The sequence below is a fragment of the Apteryx rowi genome, unplaced genomic scaffold (genome assembly GCF_003343035.1).
Source record: "Apteryx rowi isolate R43461 unplaced genomic scaffold, aptRow1 scaffold_377, whole genome shotgun sequence".
Classification (NCBI taxonomy): Eukaryota; Metazoa; Chordata; class Aves; order Apterygiformes; family Apterygidae; genus Apteryx; species Apteryx rowi.
Genome location: NW_020450274.1, coordinates 506,770 through 531,339, shown reverse-complemented (window position 1 = coordinate 531,339; position 24,570 = coordinate 506,770). Strand labels below are relative to the sequence as shown.

At 41.0% G+C, this 24,570-nt stretch overlaps 4 protein-coding genes across 10 annotated transcripts in view; all 4 read left to right on the top strand.

Annotated features, from left to right (window-relative positions):
• SLC30A5 (solute carrier family 30 member 5) overlaps positions 1-11,665 on the top strand; it is a 23,105-nt gene extending 11,440 nt beyond the window's left edge. For 3 of the 6 annotated variants that reach the window (XM_026073756.1, XM_026073755.1, XM_026073759.1), the window contains 6 exons: positions 1,966-2,123; positions 2,814-2,943; positions 4,463-4,688; positions 6,031-6,257; positions 7,659-7,787; positions 8,447-11,665. In XM_026073756.1, coding sequence (XP_025929541.1) covers positions 1,966-2,123; positions 2,814-2,943; positions 4,463-4,688; positions 6,031-6,257; positions 7,659-7,787; positions 8,447-8,617 — 1,041 coding nt within the window. In that variant the 3' untranslated portion in view covers positions 8,618-11,665. The other 3 variants (XR_003254835.1, XM_026073754.1, XM_026073758.1) reach the window with 3 other exon arrangements.
• Positions 11,666-12,858: 1,193 nt separating this feature from the next.
• Positions 12,859-15,887, top strand: CCNB1 (cyclin B1). Its single transcript, XM_026073760.1, has 7 exons — positions 12,859-12,953; positions 13,063-13,245; positions 13,628-13,786; positions 14,194-14,430; positions 14,895-15,035; positions 15,273-15,383; positions 15,666-15,887. Exons 2-7 carry the CDS (start codon positions 13,087-13,089, stop codon positions 15,771-15,773), a joined length of 915 nt encoding a protein of 304 aa, XP_025929545.1. The 5' UTR covers positions 12,859-12,953; positions 13,063-13,086; the 3' UTR covers positions 15,774-15,887.
• A 786-nt stretch (positions 15,888-16,673) lies between these two features.
• Positions 16,674-24,501, top strand: CENPH (centromere protein H). 2 transcript variants are annotated; one of them, XM_026073776.1, is made up of 10 exons: positions 16,674-16,798; positions 16,924-16,979; positions 17,697-17,745; positions 18,165-18,239; positions 18,916-18,972; positions 19,980-20,043; positions 20,323-20,374; positions 21,582-21,745; positions 23,299-23,391; positions 23,995-24,499. In XM_026073776.1, exons 1-9 carry the CDS (start codon positions 16,707-16,709, stop codon positions 23,389-23,391), a joined length of 702 nt encoding a protein of 233 aa, XP_025929561.1. In that variant the 5' UTR covers positions 16,674-16,706; the 3' UTR covers positions 23,995-24,499. The 2 variants fall into 2 exon arrangements, with proteins under 2 accessions (XP_025929561.1, XP_025929562.1); XM_026073777.1 differs by lacking the exon at positions 23,299-23,391 and having other exon boundaries at positions 23,995-24,501.
• Positions 24,256-24,570, top strand: part of MRPS36 (mitochondrial ribosomal protein S36) — a 6,613-nt gene continuing 6,298 nt past the window's right edge. The window contains exon 1 of the mRNA XM_026073737.1: positions 24,256-24,259. Coding sequence (XP_025929522.1) covers positions 24,256-24,259 — 4 coding nt within the window. The remainder of the gene's footprint in view (positions 24,260-24,570) is intronic.

Sequence of the window (24,570 nt, the reverse complement as noted above, 5' to 3'; positions counted from 1 at the left end):
CTCTCCCTCTCTCCCTCTCTCCCTCTCTCCCTCTCTCCCTCATGCAGTAAGCAAAATTGATAGGATTTCATGGCAATTTTCCAAGAAAATAGGGGGGAAAAATCTCAAGTGTCTGTTATAACTTGAGGAATTACATTATGGAAACTGAAATATAGGAAAGAAGAAAGGAAAGTTTAACTTCATAGGCAGATTAATTAATAAAGAATAGTTAAAACATACAGGAGGAAATATATATTAAAAACGTTTCCTTGCATACCCTTCTCAAAACTAATTCGTAAGATTTAAACAGTCAACTAATGACTGAAGAACTTTTTTCCAGAACAAGCTGTTAAAAAATAGTAACTGAAAATAACTTTAACTGCATTTTAATAAAATGGTTTTCTGAAGCCTCTCTCCGATTCATGATCCATAGCAGAATTAATAGTCATTTGGATATAATATTTGGATTTGCTGTAAACAATGCTTGCTTTTTTGAGGACTCCAAAATCATTATTAGATAAGACAATATGGAAATTTCCTATTCAAATAAATCGGGGGAATAAATTATTGACAGCAAATTTGATCAGTTGATGGCATTTCTAAATTACTAGTTATTTCAGCCACCCTGTTGATGTGAGATATTATTTAATATTATATCTCTCTTGATAATTTGATATTCTATCTCTCTACATAGAGTGCTTAGGCTAGTCTAACAAATTAAGAGCAACTACCTTCTTTTAAGTATTTATAACTTGGCATAGTGTATACCTAAAAATCATGAAAAAGGTGTTTGTATTTTATAGGAGATAAAAATCTCTCGTCTTTAGGGATTAGATGAAATTTTTTTTTCTAGTTCGACTGGATCTTTTTTCATCATTTAACAATTTGCAGTGGCTTTTACAAAATGAGCCTGTAAGTGGTGGCTTCCAGGCTTCCAAGTAGCTACAATAATTACACAAGTTTTGCCTTTCCTGATTGGTTGTTTCTGTAGACAGTGTAAGTGAAATAGATGTATAGACAGCATTGCTTTTACGCTAGTAGTAGATCCAGTGCGAGTTGTTCGTTGTCGCTTTGCACCAGGAGGTGCTGGGTTTTTATGATCCCTGTAAGAAAGGCACTCAGATTCTGTAAAGAATCTCATAAAATGCCATTTATTAGAGCTAACACTATAAGGAAAAAGAGGATTAGCATGGATAATCTCATGTCCCTTCAGATGATGGGAACCCTGAGGTGTAAAGCGTCAGTCAGGGCGCAGCATGCCACGCAGATCTAGTCATCGAAAGGATATCCCATTTTGGTCTTTTAAGCTCTTATAGGATTTTCTTAGTAGAAAACAATTCTATTCATCATTTCTACTGTCAAACGAAAAGGATGTTCCCATGAGAAATTGTTGTTGCACTTTTAGGTAAAGACAGGGACACGCAGGTGGTGTAATCACCAGTGCCAAGTGGGAGCTGCCTACAGGCTCCTTTGTTACAAATAGCTGGCTAGGTTTATCCTGTGGCCAAGGGATATGTGCAGTGCAACACAGGCCTGAAGGCTAAACTATCCATGCAGCATAGCACAGCGCAGTGCAGGCCTGTGCCTACTCAGGTTAACTGTTACACGGATCACTGATTCTTCAGTGTACAATGGTTTTCTGGTTAGGTTTTCTGCAGTTGTTTAGTAACAGAATGCTTATAAGTTATGCTGCGCAGTGCCATTTACAATCCGAAATAAAAACTTTGGTCTTCTCTTGCAGAAAGTTGCTTTTTTAGGTCTAAGGCTGTGGAGGGGTTGGTTCAAAAAATGTCTCATCAAATGTCTTATTGTAGACTTGGAATATATTACCAATTTTGTTTGGAAGAGAAAAAATGGTTTAGAAATACTTTGAACAATACCTTTGAAAACTAGCAAGTGTCCTTTGAAAGAGCTTCATGGCAACTACCAAGCCATTAAATTAAAATTTAATCTTCAGGGAAAAACTGAAACCTTTTTTCATTTTAGGCATTCACTTTTGTGGAGCTCTTCTATGGAGTGTGGACCAATAGCCTTGGTCTTATTTCTGATGGATTTCACATGCTTTTTGATTGTTCTGCTTTAGTGATGGGGCTTTTTGCTGCTCTGATGACAAGATGGAAAGCAACTCGCATATTTTCCTATGGGTATGTATATTAACTTTTTTTAAGGACTATCTGAAAAGTTTTCTACTTATTCCTTCTCAAAATATCCAGCTATAAAGATATGTTCAGGATGCCTTAATGATGCTTGTTTCTTGCTTTTTTTTTTCTTCTTTTTTTTTTTTTTAACTATTTCTCTTTTCTCTTCCATTCATGCTCACGTCAGTACTCTCTTACCCCAGCCAAAAAAGCATTCTGAAACGTTAGCACTTCATTAGCTTTAAGATCCACAGATAAAACTTTATCACTGTTAATATCATTTAGAAATTGTCTCTATATATGTGTGTATGGCAAACAAAAATATATAAAGTCRATGTTGATATGGGTATTTTGCTTCCACTGAAATTTTCAAAAATTGCATGGCTAAATTCCATAGACATCTAGTAGTTTGAAGCCTTAAATGTGCAATGTATATTAATATATGTTTAAAAAAAGGAAGTATTTAGGTTGTTAAAGCTTTGTACTATTGGCGTATAGGCGGTTGCAATCTAGCCAGCTGATGGGCAGAAACATAACCCAGAAACTAACACATGATTCTGTGACATTAAGGAAAAAAAAAATCAAACCAATCTTAAAGTTCATAATGCTGCATTGAATGTATTATAACTTTGAAATTTGTTCAAGGTAGTTATTCTTCCTTCTGAAATGTGTGTGTATATATATGTTTGCTTTCAGATACGGGCGTGTGGAAATTCTCTCTGGGTTTATTAATGGGCTCTTTCTAATGGTAATTGCTTTCTTTGTCTTCATGGAATCAGTGGCCAGACTGGTAGATCCTCCAGACATAGATACAAATATGTTAACGGTAAGTTTTGTCATTCTGTTTGAATGTTGTTTTGCACTCAATGGTTCATTTATGTTCATCTTCATTTAAAAAACAACAAAAAAAGAGAGATTTAAGTTGCATGCTTAGGAGACTTAAACTATGCCTTGACCTCTTAGCATATAGTTCAGATTTTAAAATCCAAACCATATCTAGTCTTAAAGTATGAAATATATAGAAGTAAATATAATTTAATTTTAAATTGATCTTTTTTTCCAAAGAGGTTACAGCTCTAATCTTTATAGATGACAGTCTTTCTATAGTGAAAGGTGCTAAGGAAATAATCATTCCATACAAGACTAAATTTAATTTTTGCTGTTATGTATGTCAATGTCAGTTATTGCAAAAATGTTTTTGTACTTATCTGCAATTGAGATGCCTCAAAAATCAGCTGGAATTTGTAAAGTTATGCTGTGTGTGTTATCATGGCATAAACAATCATGAAGCTGTCAGTAGCCAGACTAACTGCACATGTGTCTTGCCATCTTCCACAGCCTATTCAGGGACTCTCCACTAAAATTTTCAGGCCTCCATCCCTTTCCTCTGGAATGGGGCAGTCCGTTTCCTTCATCCTAATTGCTTTAGATTGTGGAATTCTACAAGTCCTAGCCTTCATTTTTCACACTTTCAGTTTCACTTGTTTCTCTCCCCCAAATGCATGAATTTGTGCTGTTTTGTTCTCTTCAGTAACAGGAAAAGATTTTTATGTAGGTAATACTAGATATGTGCATTGCTGGAGTCTAGGCCTGATTTTCTTCCTCCCTCCCCCCACCATCTTCAATATTTGTTCTGTTCTCACTACTGATTTTTTTTTTTTTTCCTTTGGGGTTCAGGCTGTGGAGTTTTTTTACTGCTTCTACGTGAGTTCTGTCTGCATATCCAAGGAAAGGTATAATAGCCCCTGAGTTGGACTCTCTTAACTCCTTTATTAGCTGGGGTTATTCTCTTGCACTTGGCCAGCTTTTCAAGAGAGGAGTAGAAAAATATGCAGACAGATAAAAAGTGCAACGCAGCCTGTAAAGCAGTACTTGCTATCATTCCTGTATAGTCTTGTCTTTTTTTTTTTCTTTTTTTTTTTCTTTCTTTGCAAATGAGTGATAAACTACAAGCTTTGCTTTGCTCCTCTGAACAATTTTGTCTCTTTCTGGAAGTAAATAAAATCAATTACTGCTTCCCAAAAGTAAAGTTGTTACCTTCTCCTGATTTGTTGATACTAGGTTTTGCATTTTATTGGTTGACACTGGGTGGGGTTTTGGGGAGGTTGGGGGGAATCAGATTTTTTTGAGAGGAGAAGAAAATTCCTTCAAAAGAAGGTTGTGCAGGAAATTTTGCTGATGAGGAATCTACATTAGAATAATCCTTCTGTTGATGCTAAAATGCTTCCACAGTTTTTCTTAATTAACTGTATAGTGTYTCTGATTACCTTGTTCTAGAAAATAAACTTGAGCATCTAGGAATATGTAATGAAGTTAATGTCTTGTCTTTTCTGTCTCTCTCACAGCCGGTCTCTGTTGGAGGGCTGATAGTAAACCTTGTTGGTATCTGTGCCTTTAGCCACGCGCACTCCCATGGGGCTTCTCGCGGAGGCTGTCACTCCCATGAGCACAGTCATTCTCACCATGGGCATGGGCACAGCCATGGGCATGGTCATTCCCACAGTGACCATGGGCATGGCCATGGACATTCCCACGGGTCTTCTGGAGGAGGCATGAATACCAACATGAGAGGCAAGTACAGATTGCTGAATTATAAATAACGTAACCTGGGCTTCAGCAGACTTTGATTTTTTCCAAAATCACACTGAACTATGCATGGTTCTTAGAATCTCCCTCCAGAGGTGGTCTGACAACCTTTTAATGTACTATACATGAATTTCTCAAACTCTTTATTCATTAATGAGTTTGGTTTGAAGAAACATAATTTGAAACACTTCTTTGTGCAGCTTTCTCGGATTTTTGTGGTATCTTGTTAGTGATTCTTAAAGACTAATAAAAAAATAATAATTTTTCTGCAGTCGTCATAAACGTTATTGAAAAACCTTGAAGTCTTTGTTTCTAAGTTCCACCTAGAAATGCAAGTGCAAGGTCTCGTCTATAAAGATATTACCATACTTCTAGGTGTCATGTGACAGACAGTTGTAAAAACACTAGGGGAAGGGATAAGAAGGAGAAAAACCAAGGCAGACCAGCAATCTAGAATATGCTTCTATTTGTGGTTCAGAAGATAAGATGAAATACTCTTTTTCAAATCTAAAATTGGAAACTAACTGAGAAGGACAATATAGAAAACCTTTCCCCCTACTACTTAGAACAGTATCTTTCATACTAAAATCTCTAAAAGAATGAGGTGTTTTGTGTAAGCTTCTCAGAGATTAAGCATTTTAGCTAGTAGTCTCATATTTTATTAATTATTTTACATCAGTTATAGTTTTGTTGACTCTTGTCTTGCATTTTTGTAAAGTCTGCTCATCCTCTTACTGTTTCAACATCCTTTTAAATCCTGATACTGAAGTAGCACTAATCTCATGAATAGTTTGAGGTTATTTTTCAATGTCCTTTGAGTGTACACTGAGAATGCTACTATTAAAGCAATATAAAGGATTATTCCTAGCAGCAGCTGATAAACAATCTACTTATAAAACTGGAGCAGAGTTGGAGTATAAATCCAAATGATACATTTGTATCTGTCAACATTAGCAGGTCAATGGCTTTACAGTGATCTTTTTATCCTCTGTTAAGCATCAATAAGTCCTGATCCCTCTGTCAGGAGTTAAATGATTATGCTATATATTGCAAATCCCACTAACATTTAAGACTGCATTTGCATGTGTGGCTTAATCAGCAGATGCCTGACTAGATCATTGTATGTAGAGTGGAAAATGGTAATTTATACCAATTTGTAGTCAATCATTAGGAAAGCTAACTGTTTTGTTTCCTTTTGCACCAGGTTGAGCATGTAGAGTTAGTATCATAAACCCCACTGTTTCCACTAATGAACACAGAAATACATTTTAAACTTTATTTTAAACAGAAGTGTTCAACTTAATCACCCAGTGTATTTTGTTTTCAGGTGTGTTTCTGCATGTGTTAGCAGACACTCTTGGCAGTGTTGGTGTTATCGTATCCACAATATTTATTCAGCAATTTGGATGGCTGATAGCTGATCCACTCTGCTCTCTTTTTATTGCTACGTTGATTTTTCTCAGTGTTATCCCACTGTTGAAAGATGCCTGTCAAGTACTTTTGCTGAGGATTCCTCCAGAACAGGAGAAAGATCTGCATGCTGCTTTAGAAAAGGTCAGAACCACAGTTTTAAGTGTTTTCATATACAAACATACAAAGTTATAACTGTTTTTAATATTTGTTAAACTCAAGTAGTTCAGTGTGACTGCTGCTTTTGCCTCAGACAACTTTTTGTCTCACATTGTCTAAAATCTATTTTGCAGAGATTTGAGAGAATTAAGAGTTGTACTGATGGAAGGCTTTTGCAGGGGGGACTAAAAACCTTTTCTGAAAATGGTTTTACTCATTGGCACCATACACTGCCTTTGCTTTATGGATAGCTCAGGATTTCAGACAAGTATGGTAACAATGTGGGAAGCCTAATTACTACTAAGAAAGTGAGTAACATAGTAATTCCCAAAAGTTGACAAGCCTTTTTCAGCTTGGTCTGTACAATTCGGACTACAGGATTATATCTTGGGCCTATAATTGCAGGTTTTCATATTTGTCCCATATCTTGCTGGACATGCTGGCTCACAGTGGGTGAGGCAGCAAAAGCAAAATGAAAAAGGACTTGTAAAAACAACTGTAGCCTTTTCTCCCTGTCTGCTGTGCCAGGTTATACACTTTACAGCAGCATTTAGTCCTCACTGTTGGCTCATTTGAAGTTCCTGCCCAGAACCTCACTGCAGACCTTGGTATGGAGAACTTACCTGTGTCAGAAAACTAGTATGGGCTCTTTGAGGATGCCATCAACGAGAGCTGGCAAGGAAGACTATCCTGATGTTGTATGTCTTTTGGGAGAGGGGGAGACAAGTTCTTGTCTGCACAAGAAATAAAAAGTAGAAGTTGATTAGAAGAGACTTGTGTAGTGAGGAGGAAGTGCAGTGCAGATTGAGGATTTACCTTTTGATGAAAGAAGACAGAAAGTAATTCCTGCAGACTGAGGAAGAAGAAACTACTTTTTGAGAACAATTGAAGAGTAAATCATTAAAAGGTAATAGGAAAAGCATGAAAAAAATTACATTACCATAAAACAGTAAGACCAGTCTTAAAAATGTCTTAAATTAGGGGGAAGATACGTCTTAATTCAGTCTAGCTATGATAACTAAGTAGATACTTATTCTGGATACTGAGGTAACAGATGCCCTAGAAATGATTAAATGCCCAAACAAACTTTCTGGTTGGTCTGTCCATTGATGTTACTGTCATCTGTACACTAAATCAGTTTTTCTCTCATCCTATTTAGCATTGCACTCTGCAGGGATTTTCATTTAGTTTGATTTTATACCTTTTATTTTTTTGAAAGTAGCAAAGTGGCCTCCCAGTACTACGTATTTCTACGATCTAACTGGAAACATGCTTTGCTATGCAACTTTTTCCCTGTGAAATATTTCATAGCATTACCCATATGCACACAGAGAAGTTTAAAATATATTCTTAAAAGTAATTGTTGGTAATGTAATTTCTTTACAGATTCAAAAAATAGATGGAGTCATATCCTACAGAGATCCTCATTTTTGGTGTCACTCTGCGAGTGTTGTAGCAGGTACAATACATGTACAAGTGATGTCAGATGTGATGGAACAGAGAATTGTACAGCAGGTAAGGTGCAATGGTTTTAGACCCTAGTCATTTGCTACCTCTTCATTCCTTATTCTGGAACCCTATTTCTATCACAGACTGAACTTTGAAGCAGCTGTTTGTGATTGTTTCTGTAGCTATTAGTTAATGTCCTAGAGCTGGTCTCTAATGCTGTACTTTCCCTTGCCTGCTGCCCTGAGATTATTTACATAAAGAGTTGTTTGCTAAGACTTCTGCCAAAACAAAAAATACATCWATTCCCTTCCTCCCCCATGCCCGCATCCCCCCCATCATTGGTTCTGCTAAAAGTGGCAGTACACCTGCTGAGAAAAGGGGGAGTAGGTTGGTTTGGTACTGCAGTGCAGGCACTAAGTGGGAAACAGGGAGATCTGGATGCTAGTCATGGGTTTATTACAGGCTTATTAATGTGATCTATCTGTCCTGCGTTTTTTTTTTCTTTCTTTCTTAAAACACAGAAGATGTTCATTTCCTTATACAAGCAGTTATGCTGAAGTCACAAAGCCATACCCTCTGAAGCTTATCCTGACTTCCCAGCAAATTGACTTTTTGTGATGGTGCTTTTTTAATTTATAATATTTTAGACCCAGAATACTTTAAATTATTAATATATATATATGAAGTGTAGCAGTRATGTTAACCATGCTAACTGTAATACTCAGGTTACAGCAATTCTTAAAGATGCTGGAGTAAACAACCTAACCGTTCAAGTGGAGAAGGAAGCCTATTTTCAACACATGTCCGGCCTCAGTACAGGATTTCAGGATGTCCTTGCAATGACTCAGCAGTTGGAATCCATGAAATACTACAAAGATGGTACTTACATCATGTGATAAGAAACTGTTCACCAGAGGGGATGTAAACAGTGAAGCTGTAGGATTCCATATTTGTATTTTTTGGTCACAAGAGCTTGCACATACATGTACAGAAACAAATGTACTATATATATGAATTTTTTAAGCATAATATCTTTATTAAAATTGGATCAGGATGCTTTTATAAAGAAAGTAAGATGGACTAGAATATTTGCTGTATATGTGGAAATAATGGAAATCTTAAATACTCTACTTAGTGTTTATTAAACAGAAATCTTGAGACTTGTGGATGAGCACAGATATATTCCATACTTTCTCTTAAGTATAGAACATCATGATTATAATTTCCTTTGCTATGGGAAATGGAAATAGTTAAGGTTACAATAGAAACAGAATCAACTRAAAACTTTTTTTCATTCAAACATAGCTTGAAGACTTTGAATAAAAAAACATTTACCTGTTTATTATGGGGAACTTCATTAATATGAAGGTTTCTTTTGCAGATTTTGTGATATAGGAATAGAAATACAGTTTTTATATTACATCTGCATATAAAACTGGTTTCTAAACTTAATTTTACTGCATCAGAGCAAATAGATGCTACCATTCTAATTTATCTCAAATTAATTTTTAAGGATAAAAATCCACCACTCATATTAACAGTGAGTAATGGGGAGAAATAAGAATTGCAGATGCCTTTCTTTTCTTGTACTGTTTTTGTTTGTGTTTCCTGGACAGACTTAGTCAAAAAAACACTGTGTAAAGTAACTATTTTGTACTTTTTGTATGACTAACTGCAAATGCAATAGTTTCATGCATAAAGAAATTCACCAGTAAACATCCACTTCTATTCATCCAGCTAAACTTTACCTCTTCAAGACAGAATATTCTGTCATTTATATGTGTTTTTTTCCCTACAGAATAGCTAATTGGATGGACTTCCATATTTACAATTTGTTTGTGATAATTAAGTATTCCATAACTTTCAATTGTGCCAAAATCTGTTTTACTTTGGAAGTTAATAGATTTAGGAGAGTAACTGGAGAGCAGCTGAGTGACCTGGCAGTGAAATCTTTACTATTTACAGCTTGCTTGTTACTAAAATGCTGTTCAGTTTGTTGGAGGTTTTTTTTCTTAACTTGACTTGTTCAAGATCAGCTGTCAGCTGAAGTGGCTAAATGACTAGCTAGGCAAAAAGAAAAGAGCCTTGCCATTCTGGATGGATAACATCCCTGATCTGTTTGTTGTTTTTTTAAAAAAAAGCAAGCTCAAACTGTACCATAATACAGCTGCACATCTACTGTACTTAATCTTGCCCTTGTGTAGTACCTAAGGAAATACTCCAGGTTTAGAATGCTTAAACTAGGTAAGCAGTCTGGGACTTGGCAAGTTATTGAAGCAAACTGTAAATTGAGACTTCTTGATTGAAAAGAGAAAAGGAGCATTTGAGAAAGAATTATGCATGTTGGGGTCTAAATACTTGCAGAGAAGACAAATCTCTATCTTTAGGGAGAACCTGTTAACTGGGTAAAAACAACATATGTCTTTGGAGGTAGTTATCCTTAAACTGTTTTCCTGTGCTCATCTTTTCTTCTTCCTGTTTGAAAACCTTTTAAGTATTTTCCTTGTAATTCAGCAATCAGTTCGGTGGCTAGCAAGAATGAGTACATCTTTCATCATTCCATGTACCTTAGTAGTCTTACTCTGTCATATTGTTTTTTTATTCTGTTTTTCAGGATAGATACCCGAATTGTTTTAGTAAATACTTAAATTGATGCTAGTGGAGCTCAGCATAGAGTGATACAGGAATTACCTTATCAGATCAGATTCAATGGAGATGCATTTTGAAATGTCCTTTAGCAATTCTGCTTCTCTTGTGATCTGTTTATACAAACTGTAGAATTTCTTATGTATCTGTTGAACACCTTTTCATTCCATTCTCTTCCCCTAGTGCTGTATTAAAATAATTTCTGCAGTGCGGGACTGACTGACATAAAAAAAAAATTTTTTTTGACTGCAGTCAGAAAGCTTCCAAAAGTTGCATCGCTTTCAGGTGACTTGTATATTCTGAATCTTGATCGCTTTAAGTCCCTTCRTAGCACCTCATTTCTCAATCTGGCACTGCAGAACCAGCAGAATATCTCAGTGGTAGCAGTATGAGAACTAGAAAGCATATTGCTTGACCTGCTGATCTTAATGCGTATTCAGCTTGTACAGGGGGTTGCCCTGGGAAAAGGAAATTATTTTTAGTGGAAACTAATGCCTTTTGCAGCAGTTTTCTCACCTTCCCACCTCCAGAAGGCTCAGGTCAATTGGATAACAGTGCTACAATTATACTTGACTTATAAGAGGAATGATCTTATTAAACCTTTTTTTTTTTTTTTTTTTTTTTTTAAACAAGTGTTGGTTAGTGTTTGCCACTCATGTTTAAGGTAGTTGAACCAGAGCTGGCACTATCTTACCAAACTGAGTGTTAGCCCAGTCTTGACAGGAAAAGAAAAATCACTACCCTTCTTATTTACAAATCAATTTAGCTGAACATAATTGAAAAATCTTAAAGCCTCTTACAGCTTTCTCTAAGCAAATGCAGGTTAGATGATCATGTTTTCTTGGTGAGGATCAGCTGTGACGTGGTTACCTAATGGGGAAGTGCTAGCCTGCATCTCAACAAGTGCTCAGCAGCTTTTCAGGTTTTACCCAACAGGTGTGCACAGTGCTGTCCGGGCTGTCCTGACAGCAACAGACACCTGCAGTAACCACAGTCTGCCTTTTGTTAACTTAACAAAAGCCATTATCTGGCTTCAGGCTTCCCCACATGATCTATTAGAACTATGCTGTAAGGGTGGTTTTTCAGATCACAAGTATAGGCCAATTGAAATATTTTAATAAATACTTCAGTGTGGAAGTTCCTATTCTAGTCCTTTGATCTGTATGCAAACAGTTGCAATGAAACACTTTTGTTTTAAATCAGTTTCGTCCTTGGAACTGCAGCTATGAATTGTACATTTGGCAGCAAGCAATATATGTATATAAAATGAGAAAAAAAATAAATTTATTTTTCAAGAATGTTTTAATTTTATGTGGTACATCTTGACTTTCCTGGATTAAAAACTTAATTGGGATGTACACAGGTAAAGGTTTAAAAAATGCTTGTGACTTCACAGTTCTGCCTTCTATCACAAGCTGTTTCTACAGGAACCGGTTTTACCTGGAGAATCTGCGACCAGCCTCGCGCCTCGCCGGCTGCGGCGCGGCACGTTACAACCTCCCCGGTGACCCGGGGCGGCCGCAGAGGCAAATAGTCGCGGTGACGCAGTGCGCGGCCCCGCCCCCTTTTCGAACGCTCGGAGGAGCCACGTGCCGGTCGCCGCGGTAACGCATTCGGGCGGTCGCGGGCAGCAGCCAATGGGGCGGCAGCGGGCAGCCAATGAGCGGCGCCGAGTGCGAGATTTAAACCTGCGGCGGCGCAGCCCGGCTCGGCTCCATTCGGCTCGGCTCGGCTCCCACTCCCCTCGGCTCCGCTCCGCTCGGCGTCGCGGCCATGGCGCTCAGGGTCACCCGGGTAGGTGCGGCGGCACGGACCGGGCCGGCCTTCCCCCGCTGGGGAGCGGGGTGTCCCGGCCCCGCCGCGCGGCGGGAGCAGGCCCCGAGCCGCGCAGCTCGGCCACCACTCGCTCCCCGCTCGGGGGGGGACGCGGGGCAGGTGGGCTGCGGCCGTGCAGCCCTCCCGGGTCGCCCCCCTTTCCCCGTCCCTCCCGCTCGTGGGGTGCAGCCGTGCAACACTCCCGCTCGCCTCCCTGCTTCCCTCGCTGAACGGGGGGGATACAGCCGTACAGCCCTCCCCTATCTCTTTTCCCCCGGCCCTCCCGCTTTGCGGAGAGGAGGAGGGGTGCAGCCGCGCAGCCCTCCCGAGTGCACCCCCCTGCCCGGCTTGAGGGGGGGCAGCCGCGCAGCCCTCCCGGTCGTCCCCCTTTGCCCCCCTCTCCCGTTGGGGGGGTGCCGCCGCGCAGCCCTCCTAGATCTCCCCCCGACCCTCCCGGTCCCCCCCCGGCCCGGGGCCCCGGTGACCGCTCTCTCCCCGCAGCACACGCGGACGGCAGCCGACGCCGCGGCGAAGAGCAGCGCGCCCGCCGCCAAGCGCGGGGCGCCGGCGGCCACCAAGGCGGGGCTGCGCCCCCGCACCGCCCTGGGCGACATCGGCAACCGCGTCGGCGAGCCGCAGCCGCGGGCCGCCCTCAAGAAGCCGCCGGCCCCCGCCGCCGCCGCCGCCGAGAAGGCGGCGCCCCGCAGGGCCCTGAGGGCGGCCCCCAAGGAGGAGCCGCCGCAGCCCGAGCCGCAGCCCGAGCCCGCCAAGGTACCGCCCCGGCCCCCCCGGCAGCGCCGCCACGGCCCCGGGGGCAGCCCCGGCGCCGCCTCCCCGGCGGCCGGTGCCTCCCCTGCGCTCACCCCAAGCCTCCTTGTAGCTGGAGTCGCCATCTCCCACGCCCATGGAGACGTCTGGGTGCGCCCCATCAGAGGAGATGCTGTGCCAGGCTTTTTCCGATGTCTTGCTTGAAGTGAAAGATGTAGATGTGGAAGATGGCACTGACCCCAATCTCTGCAGTGAATATGTGAAGGACATCTACAACTACCTGAGAGACCTCGAGGTTGGTAGGAGTAATTCAGAGCCACAGGGAGACCCACTGACAATGCACCCGTCATTACAGGGATGAGTTGGCATTGGCATTCACTCTCACATGGGTTTTCAGGAAGCAGGAATAAGCAATTCCTTAACTTAAAATTCCAGAGTAAAACTGACCAACCTGATAGCTGACTGGTCTAATGACCAGTGTTAGTAGCACTAGTACCATGCTCTTTCCAGCCAATATCTAATAAACTAAGAAACTTCATACTCTGTGTCCCAGACTTATGTGGTACACTTACACTGAACTCATGAAGGCCTTGCCTTAAGATGAAATAGCTCAAATCCCTGCAATGTCCAACCTCGAAGTGGCTGGATCTCCTATTAACCCTATTTCTTCCATACAGGAAAAACAAGCTGTCAGACCCAAATACCTCGCAGGCCAGGAAATCACTGGGAATATGCGAGCTATACTAATAGACTGGCTTGTGCAAGTACAGATGAAGTTCAGACTCCTGCAGGAGACAATGTACATGACAGTTGCTATCATTGATCGCTTCTTGCAGGTAAGTGTCTCCTGCCTAGTGTCAAGGGATGCTTTTCCTCTAAGCTAAAGCACAATGAGCACTGATAACATCATACACATGGTTGGACTTGTTAACCCTAACAAAAAAAAGTAGCTGACCAACAAAGGGCTTTGTCTCAAACTGCACACACTGTATACCTGTCCTGACTAGAAACAGTAACCTGACATATCAGAGCTCTTTATTTCTCTCCCTGACTTGGTCTCAATAGCTTGTCCATAACCCTGCAGAGGCTAATAGAGGTAATGAAATGCTGTACAGTTACTCTGTATATGTCAGTGCATAGCAGGAACCTGATGCTGACTACCTTGAAAAGCTGTGTTCTGACCCAAGTCATTCAGTCTCTATTCGTTCACTCTCACACAAGTCTCTACTGTTTTCTACTACAGGACAATACTGTGTCCAAGAAGACATTGCAGCTGGTTGGTGTCACAGCTATGTTCATTGCCAGCAAGTATGAAGAAATGTATCCCCCTGAAATTGGGGATTTTGCCTTTGTAACAGATCACACTTACACAAAGTCCCAGATCCGCCAGATGGAGATGAAGATCCTCCGAGCCCTGGACTTTGGTCTGGGTCGCCCTCTGCCCCTACACTTTCTAAGGAGGGCTTCAAAGATTGCAGAGGTGATGCTGAGAACTGTGGTGTTACTGTCAGTGTTATCTTGAAGATGTAACATTTGGCTGTTGCAGCTTGTTAAAACTGTATAAAACTTTGGTTTGAGTATTATAACAATTTAGCAACTGAACAAACAGTTCAGTCTGAAACCTGTCTCCTTGTAGAAAGTGGTTTTGTTTGTCTGCTTTTTCTCACTTGAGTTTAACCCAGCCAAACCAGAGTTAAAATGCCTGCCTGGTACTAGCAGAGGATTCTCAGACTGCTGCTAAAGGGAATAGTCCCAAGCGATGAGCAGCTTAACACTACTCAAAACAGCTCATGATTAAGTCACTTAAATTTCCAGCCTATAGCTTGAAAAATGTTTGCTAAGGAAGCATTTCTTCCTGCCTGATGAAACAAAGGCAACTGAGCTAGCTATTCTTGACATGATGTTTTTGCCTTGGAGACAACACTCAACTCGGGCTTATTCCAGGTGGACCTGGAACAGCACACTCTGGCCAAGTACCTGATGGAGTTGTCCATGGTGGACTATGAAATGGTTCACTTCCCTCCTTCTAAAACTGCAGCTGCTGCTTCCTGTTTGGCTCTAAAAGTTCTTGATGGAGGCGAGTGGGTAAGTTGTGCTTGTCAGATACCACTTACTAGCTTGGGACTTGATGTACTCGTGTACTAGCATAAAATGCCACTCTAGGCCAAGTGTGTTTATCTCCCCTTGCCTATAACAAGGGGACAGAAGTAGGGCGGTAACTGTTTCCTGTCAGAAAGACTGTAGCTGTCCAAGCCCAATAGAAGACAGAATTCAACAAGCTCAAACTGTTCTTGTAGCATTGTCTAATAATGTTTCTTTCAGACGCCAACTCTACAACACTACATGAGTTATACTGAGAGCGACCTTCTTCCAGTCATGCAACATATGGCAAAGAACATAATCCTAGTGAATCGGGGCCTTACCAAGCACATGGTAAGCTTCTCATGGTAAAGATGGGGAGTGGACTTGGTTAAGTGTCAATATGTGGTTCTGTGATTACAGCCACTGATACTTTTATCAGACCTGCTAGCTTCAGCTGAAGTGTCTCTATCTTGCCAAGGTGGTATAAGCCAGCACAAGCTTACCAAAACACAAACTTGTTCTGGATGCTAGAATTCACTTGACCTGGCTACCAAGCCTCAGAATAACTGAAGGCTGCCAGTAGAGTAGCATGTTTATGAGAAGGCTAAACTTAATCTTACTCTCTCTTTGCAGACAATCAAGAATAAATATGCCAGCAGCAAAAATGCCAAGATAAGCACTATTGCACAGCTCAACTCTGCTGTCATACAGAATCTAGCCAAACCTCTGGCCAAAGCGTAACTCCTGTAACTCCCACACAAACTTGGGCAGGATGTTGGCACCATGTGCCACTGTGTACATAATGTATCTTATTTGTGTGTTTAAAGCTTTTAATAAAGCATCGTGTTGCCTTTTACTCTAGCTATAGTGCTTACCTGTATGCTTTGTGCTGGTCCCTTTCCCCCTGAAGCTGCTGGCAGCTCTGGGGTGAGCCCTTGTGGGCCTGCTGACACCCCAGGGCTGTGTACAGGCAGGAGTGGTAGGATGTGCTCTGCTAACTGCTGGGGCAGGTGTAGCTGCTGCTAGATTAGTCAAATTCAAAATATTGCAATCACTATAGCACAGCTCCAACTTGGTGTAGCTACTTAAGTAAAATACTGTGAGGAGACCTGTATTAGCAAGTACTAATTAATCTTGGTCTGCCACAGTCCCTGTTTTGTTTTGTTGTTACGAACTCCTGCAGCTTCCTGCTTCACTTTTGTCTTTGATAACATGTCGGGCTTGTGGTGCCTCCTGCCGGAGTCGGGATTAGGGGAGGGCGGTGGGGGCGGAAAGCTCCGCCGCTAGCAGCAAGCATGGCAGCTAACGGTCCCCGCGCGGGGGGCGGCGGTAACACCGCGCTTTCACTCAGCTCAGCGGCAGGAACCCGCCTGAGGCCGAGCCGCTGTTCCCCTCGCTGCGGGCTGGGGTTTCAGTCCCGTTTCCATGCACCTCGGGGAGAGGCCCAGCAGCCCCCGCTACCGCGCTTTGGCCCGTAACGGCCCGCGCCTCCCCCGCGGCGGCGGCCCCGCCCCGCCCCGCCTGGCGGCGGAGTGCCGAGACGGCGATGCGGAGGAAGAGGCCCAGGATTGGTAGCGAACACGTCGGCGGCTCGGGAGCCCCGCCCTCCCAGGCGGAAGCAATCGCCGGCCGAGCTCGGCGATAGGCGCGCGCGGGCCGTTTGAAGGCTCGGCAATGGAGCCGCCTCAGCGGGAGCCGGGCGCGGCGGCGGCGGGGGACGCCGAGGCCGGGCCGGCGGCCAAGCTGGACGTCCTGACACTGCTCCGGTCGGTGCTGCGGGGCCGGGGGCTGCACGGGGTGGCCTGCGGGGCGCCGGGGCCCGGGCGGGCCGGGGCCGCCCTCCTGGGCTGTCGCTCTGCGTTTGACCGTTGTCGCTTTCCCTCTGCTGCAGCCTGAGGGAACAGATGAAGCAGCAGCTCATGGAGTGCAGCGCCACAGTTCATGCTAGTAAGCCTATTCCTTTCCCTATTTCCCTGCATAACCCAGCGTGCTTTCTCTTAACGTGACGTATTGCGGTAATAAGGAACGTGATGTATCTCATAGCTGTATATTTGAAATTGTATTTTTTAATTTATCAAAAGTGCTTGTTGTAATATTGAATTTTTTTCATAGACTAAGCATCTGACTGCATTCTCTTGGTAGCTCTTATAGACATGTTTGAACCCTTACAGAGCTGTCACATAAGTATTCCCTACCACCCCCACCCTTTCTCATCTTGGATTTTTGCTTTAGACCCCTCTAACACTCTGACAAAACCTTAAGTTGTAGTAATGGCTTTCAGGAATCTGATCAACTGGGGTTTCAGTTTTACAATAAAAAGTGTTTGGCAGCAATACTGATTTAACATAATTCTTCTTGTTCCTGTTCTGTTTTCGTTATGTATCTTCTCCACTGCACCAGCCAGTTGCATGCAGAGCAGTGCTGTGAACCCAATCAGGCATGTCTGAAAAGTACTAAATAGAAATATTTTAAAGCCTGATTATTTTTCTGATACAGTTGATTGACAGTGCAGCCCCACTAATAGCGAAAGAGATGGTGAGGTGTGGTGCTAGGGTTAAGAAATACCTTGTTAGTATAGCCGTCAAACTGCTTATCCTTTATATTCTGTAAATTGGGTTTAAAAATTTTCTGTTGTGCTATTTTAGTAATGTTCTTGCTTTGCAGGTGAAGAAAGTTATCCTGACCATATCATAGAAGAAAAGCTAATCAAGACGTAAGTCAACTGATGATTTCAAACTTTTGGCATAGTTTAAAATAAAGAAGAGAAGAGTTAGGAACTGAGCTGGATGGTCTCTTTCTACTCCTTTTTATTGAAAAGTCTGGATTAATTATCAATTTGCAAGAGTCTGATGAAAATAGAGGATATGAAAAGAGAATGTGTGGAGGAAATATTTTATTCAACCCCCTAATACAGTCCTGTATCTGATGTGGTTTCTAAATTTGCAATCCTTCTAAGTAATGGCTAGAGTTAACTAACATAATTCCATGTGCCAAAGTACTCCTGAATCAAATAATTTGTAACTTACAGGCAAAATTCTTATTTCAGGCATGGAGAAAACAACTTATTACTTACAAGAGTGAGATTGCTTTAAAGTTTTTCTTGTTCTTTTCACACTGTTGTTTTTGTTTCAGTACCACAGAAGATTTGGAAAGAGAGATGGAGGAAGTAAAAGTCTCTTTCCAAAACAAGACATTGGTGTTGCAGAGGCATGTATCTTTTTCCTGTTTATTTGGGGGATTTTCTGTTTGTTTGCTTGTTTACATATGTGTGCATCATGGAGGTACAAGTAATTCTGATTAAATTAGGATTTCAAAATGATGCAGTATATATTACAAACATGAAAAACTTTAGTACCATTGAACCAGTAGGAATGAAAATGGAGATACCATACAGAATGACAAAAAACACTCAAGTTGAAATCTGTGAGCCCCAAAGGTCCTGCAAAATTGTGAAAGGCTGACCATATACAATCACTAGACAAAATTGTTGGTGGTATTTTACAAATGCCTGTGAAAAGGTAGAGATGGTAGGTGTTACGTATCTCCTGTGTTATGTGACTGTTCATTTGAATTCTCACCTTTGTCCAGCTTCCCTTCTGCAGACTTTGGGATTACTGACTTCTGAAGTATGTTTGGCAAGTGAGAAATGCATTGTCACTCTTATAAAGAATCACTAATATGTTCTTCTTATCCTGATAGTTAAGAAAACCCCAATATTTAAGCAGTGTGATATTTAAAATTGACGGGTATTCTTATATATATTTCCAATGTGAAAACGGGCATAAATGGAACACTGGCAATCTCTCAATCTTTATCTAAATTCCCTTTTCTTAGTTTCTCATCAGTTCTCATCAACTCTATCTCTTTTCCCCACACTGTGCAGGATCCAGCTTATGGATGCCCTGAGAAACAAAGTGAAACAAAATGATGATGACTCACGGTAAGGTGTTTTGGGGGAAAGGATGGCCAGAAAGAAAGGAAAGGAATTGACACAGTTGAATGAGGCACATTTCGGCATTACTTCATTGTATCATTTAAAAACAAACTTTCTTCTTCTAATTTTGACTGGATGATACACAGTCCACCTTCTGACTAGAATCAGCATGATCAAACCTCTTATACCTGGAGTGGTTTTACATTTGGGCTCTGAACTAACCAACCTTTGATCACAGAGACATTGAGGCTTGCTTCACACAAGCCAGCTCAGTTCTAGAAGCACCACCGTAGTTGTTTGTACACCAGCTCCATGATCTTGGCCGCACTTGTAGAATGCAGTTGATTTTTCTTTGCTCCTTCGTGCTTTCATATTTAAGTTGGGCCACAAGAACATATATTTGATGTTATATGAGTTTTTGCCTTCTTTGGGTTCTGTCCTTAGATTCATGTTGATCATCTTGATGTTTGAGAGCTGACTGTATACAGGGCCTTGCCTCTGCTTTGTTGCCTTCATTAATCAATCACTTAGGAACTCAATGTCTTTGAAAAAGAACTGAACGTTTCAAACTTGTTTGAAATTACCTGTTCATCTCTTACCCAATATGAATGGATGCATGCATACAAAGTGTAATATGAGAAATTTCATTTCTGTAGGAAACATAGCCAAAAACACTCTATTTCCATGATGTGTCTGGCATTCCTAGGCTTTCTGAGGTGGCTTGGCTGCCTTGATGTCTCCCAAGCTCTGTGCTTTCACTGTGCAGTGTTAGACAAACCTAACTGAAACATTGAGATGGAAATAAGGAGAATATTTAGCCTCTAAAGCTATACTTGGTATGTTAAATCTGCAAAAGAAAGGGCATAGTTTTTCAAAAGTAAAAAATAAAAGTATGCTTTATTTTGGTGTTAGAGGAGAATTTTTTATATATAATGTAAATAACTTTAAAATATCTGTGCTCTTTTCATATATTAACAGTCTTAAGGTGTGCAAATATGTGTTTCCTTCCTTAGACTGATTTTGGAAACTATGAAACACATAATAATGCTCAGCACAGCAATACTTGAATCTCAGCAGGTAAGTGTCAGTTGTACCCTCTCTTGCAGTTGCACAGGTCTGCTTTCCTCAATACGGCCAGGGTGCAATTTGAAAGTAACAGGAATGCAAAAGTCATATGAAGTCAAATATGTGGCCCAAAGTGCACAGTTACTACTGGTGTTAAAATTACTGAAATGATTACTTGAAGTGAGGATGCAAAAGGTCTGCCTATAGAGCTGTCCTTAACTACTTTTGTGGATTAAATTAGCATCTATCAGTATTAATTGGAGACAGAATCTACAATTTTTTTTCTTGCAGCAAGCACGTGAGATGGAAGAGAAATTGAATGACATTAAAAAGAAAAGACTCTGTAAGTGTGTTAATTAAATTTACTTTGTTTTATATTTGAAGGTACAGTTTGTATTTTAGAAGGTGCTTCTTGTGGCAATATTAACATATGAAGTCACCATGAAACTCTGAATACAGCTGTAAAACTTCTGATAAGAAGAATATGATGTTAAAAAAAAAAAAAGGCATGTTGTCTACATGCAGATGACACTGATGTGTTAGAACAGAGATGCAAGAAGATACTCAAAAAGAATGTGGTTTAGTTTCATTATTTAGTGTAAACTCCCCAGTTTATTACACCTCACTTATGATTTTTTAGAGTGTATTCGTATTAAATCAGTCCTACAACACCTAAACAATTTTTTGTCATACTGCACCTTTGTGAAATGTTTGAAGACTGAGAGGGGACTTATCTACAAAGAACTTACATAATAATGTATATCTTGGTATTCAGTATGCTGGTTAGAGTAGGTCAAGAGTTGAATTTAGATTTTTTTTTTTTAATTTGCTATTCAGCACTTAATATGGTAAATATTTTTGAACAGTGTAAATATTTGCTCCTACTGTGACATGATTAGGTCTGCCAGCAATTTTAACAGCTATTTATTTAATTGTGTTTGTTTCAGAATAATAAACAAACCCAGTCAAATATCTGTCTTCAAAGGAAAAATGAGCACCCTAATATCTTCAGAAATAAAGGAAGGGCTGCTAAGTCATGAGGGGCAGCATTCTTTCAGTGTATGAATTGTCCCTTAGTGGTTTTACTCAGTTTAGTTTTTAGTCTGGTTTCCTAAGAAAACGAGAAATATTCACTCTTATTGTCCATGTCCCTTGTATGACTTTGGAACTTGGTTTGGATCAAATTTGAAAATAAGGAAAAAGGTCTTAAACTTCTTCAACTATAGAAGTTGTGACAACTGGAGACAAGGTGTAGGACAGATGTTCAAATTAGTGTCCATGTCTGATGGAAATGCAGGCAGTACACACAGTACTTCCTCTTTTGCTAGGAGCCAGGGAACGAGTTTGTATATATTGACACAAGATGCCACAGCACATGTTGGTTTTGTGTGGAAGGGATATCTTGAGGTGTATTGGAGGGAAGGGATGGGGTGAGATGTTAGGATTATTGCAGTGGAAGTGCCTTAGATGTCTGTGGGAAACAGGGTTTCTTTAGTTCCACTGCACACAGAACTACTTGTTAATGCTTCATTTTCCTAATCATGGAATAGTACTAAAACAAGCTGGAGGAAACAAACTACTGCAAATTCATACCACAATGAAAAAACAAAAGAAGGAACTAGCAAGTATGGAAGTGGGTGAAATGCTGGAGAAGATACGTAACAACTTACAAAAAGAAAAAGAGATGACTACTTTAATTCAAAATATATTCCAGGTAATGAGTCATAACTTTCAGAAGCAAGTTTGTAGTTTTGTGTCACAATGAAGGTAACATACTGTATAGTAAATGGAACTTCAAACAAGATTAAGATACAGTGTGTGCTTTCAAAAAAGCAATGATGGTAATGAAAAAACTGCTGCATGCAGAGATAATTTTATTGCCTTAAAGACTGAACATATGGAATTGCCCCAAAGTGTTGTTTGGAATAATTATTTATAGAAATTAGAAACGATCTATTGATCTGTCTTTATTTCTTTTTTCCATCTAAGATACAAAAATTATGCTTTTCTTAGGAGAATGAATGTCACATCTCCCCAAATCAGTTTCCCAGTCTCTTGCTTATTTTTCCGAAGCATGTCTTAATCCCATGACGCCACCATGCCAGGCTGCCCCTTCTGAATCTGCTCCTTCTGACCACAGACACTTCTCTGGTTCAGTGTCACACACTGCAGCACTGTGGAGGCCTTGGCCTGCCAGCCAAGGCCAGACTTCAAATACTTTCAGCGATGTAGCCTTCATCGCCTTGGTTATTCACCTGTCACATGCTGCTGACTAGTCTGTATCCATGTAGCTGGCTGGCAGGTCATCTGGTGTTTGGGGTCACACAAAGTGAGGAAGAAAACCTCATGATTTAGGATATGGAGGAGGGGAGGAAGGGTCTGCAGCATCCTGTGCTTGGAGGGGTCTCACTAAAGCTCTTATACCCTGCACTGCAGTCTGGTACTCTGCCTCTCACTGTGTGACCTGTCCTGGCTTCCTTCACCTGACCCTACAGATCAGTCGCTTAATAAGTACAAATGTGAATTGCAGTGAATTGTAGTTGCAATGCTTGCGAGTTTGTCCACCAATGGCTTATGAAATCCCAGTTAAGAACACACATGGTTTATTAAACAAAACATAGACTGGGGAAAGATAGAGCTTATTTGAGGTCTTCAGGTAGGAGACCAGATATAACCATTCTGTAAATTTGTATGATCTGAAGAATTTCAAAGGACAGAAAAAGAGCCACACGTTTCTGTGTTGCATGCCATTTCTACTAGTAGTTTGCAATGGAAAATAATGTTATATCTCACAATGAGAATGAGAAATTAAACATCTCAGTGGGTTTTGGATTAAATTCCTGGAATTATCCTCTATTTTTGTATTTTTGAAATCTTCTGAGCCATAAGAAGTAGAACAAATCTTCTTTGGTTAAATTTAATAATTCCCCTTTTCTGTCCAGAATGGCAGGGTGAGGATGTTAGAAACTGTTGTCTTGTGTTTGAGGCAAATTTTATGTAAAAAGTATATATATTCTCAACACCTATGTTTCAAATGGGGATGGTGTGCCAGCACTACAAGGAAGTTCAAACCAGCACACTTTTTTTTGCCTATGTGTTGACAATAGGATCTAAACTAATACTTCCCGTTCTTTTCTCTCTCGCCCTACTGCCCATTTCAAACACTGCTGTGAATTTCAAGGGCTTCTAAAGATTCTGAGAGATTTCAGTAAGAACAGTTCTTTTTAAAGGCATTCATTTTTTAACTAATAATCTTTCTTTTTGTAGAATATCATAATTGGAAGCAGAGTTAACTGGGCAGAAGATCCATCTTTAAAGGCAATTGTTCTACAGCTTGAAAAAAATGTGTCTTTTCTCTGAGTAAGGAGAAATTGTGTTTATTTTTATATACTGTATGTAATCAACATACTAAATTTGATATTGACTAACACACGTTATGAAAGCACATTTTAAGATTTTGAATATATAACCTTTCTGGAAGTGCTTCCTTTCTTTAGAGATTCAGAATGTGGCCATGCAGCTCTTCAAAGTGAAATTTAATTGTTGGTATATAACAAATGTTAGAGCAGTTAATGTAGTTGATGAAACTAATTGAAGAATCACTTCCTGGCTGCTCTATCCCGAGAGCTCACTTCCCTCTGAAATGCAGCAATGACCCAATAAAGAAGAATAATCTATGTATTACAAACTCTTATGTAGAAGTGGGCTTGAACCAAGGCTGTACCATGTATACGCTGCCCAGCTCCCGCAGCGGCGCAGGAGAAACACCCCCGCCGAGCTCTTCCCTTCTGCGCCAGGGGGCCAGGGCAGAAGGCCAAAGGGCTGAGGCAGGCAGTATCGCCCAGCTCAGCCCCACAGAAAGCCCGAACGGGAAAACTTTTTTAAGTCAGTATCTGCTTAGGATTTTTTTTTTTCTTAAAACATTACGTATAATTTTTAAGTCTGAAAAATTTATACTTCTAGCTGTAACTCTCACTGTGACCAGACTATATGATGATCATCACATCCAGGAAGAGATACAAACTGCAGATCCTGTCACGGCAAAATATGTCAAGCCTAAAGAAAATGTATGTAAAATGGAAGATGGAGCTTGATGCAGTTAAAATTAAGCAACTGAGCAATATTTTAAGTGTATTTATACATTGACATTCCTAGAAGAAAATTGACATGGTAAATCATATTTTGTGTAATGTTTTGGATTAAAATATTGTTACTTCTCGTTTTATGGGTGAATGCCTGATTTTAGATGGTGAATCTGACGTGCCTTTATCAAATTCAAATAAATCACCGATCTCCTCTAAGCAGTTATTTAGACCTAACCTGTTGTCTTCGTGCTTCATTCACCTCACCCTGGCCCCGGCTGCCGCGGGTACCACAGCTGCGCGCCGGCTCTGCGCCTCCGGGCTCGGCTGCGGTTCCCTTGTCTCAGCAAGGCCGGGGCGGGCTCCGCAGGCTCGCTTCTTCTCGGTGTCAAGGGCCCGGCGTCGCCCGCCTCCTCCGGGACCCCCGCACCTGCAGCCCGGAGCCCCGGCCCGGCCC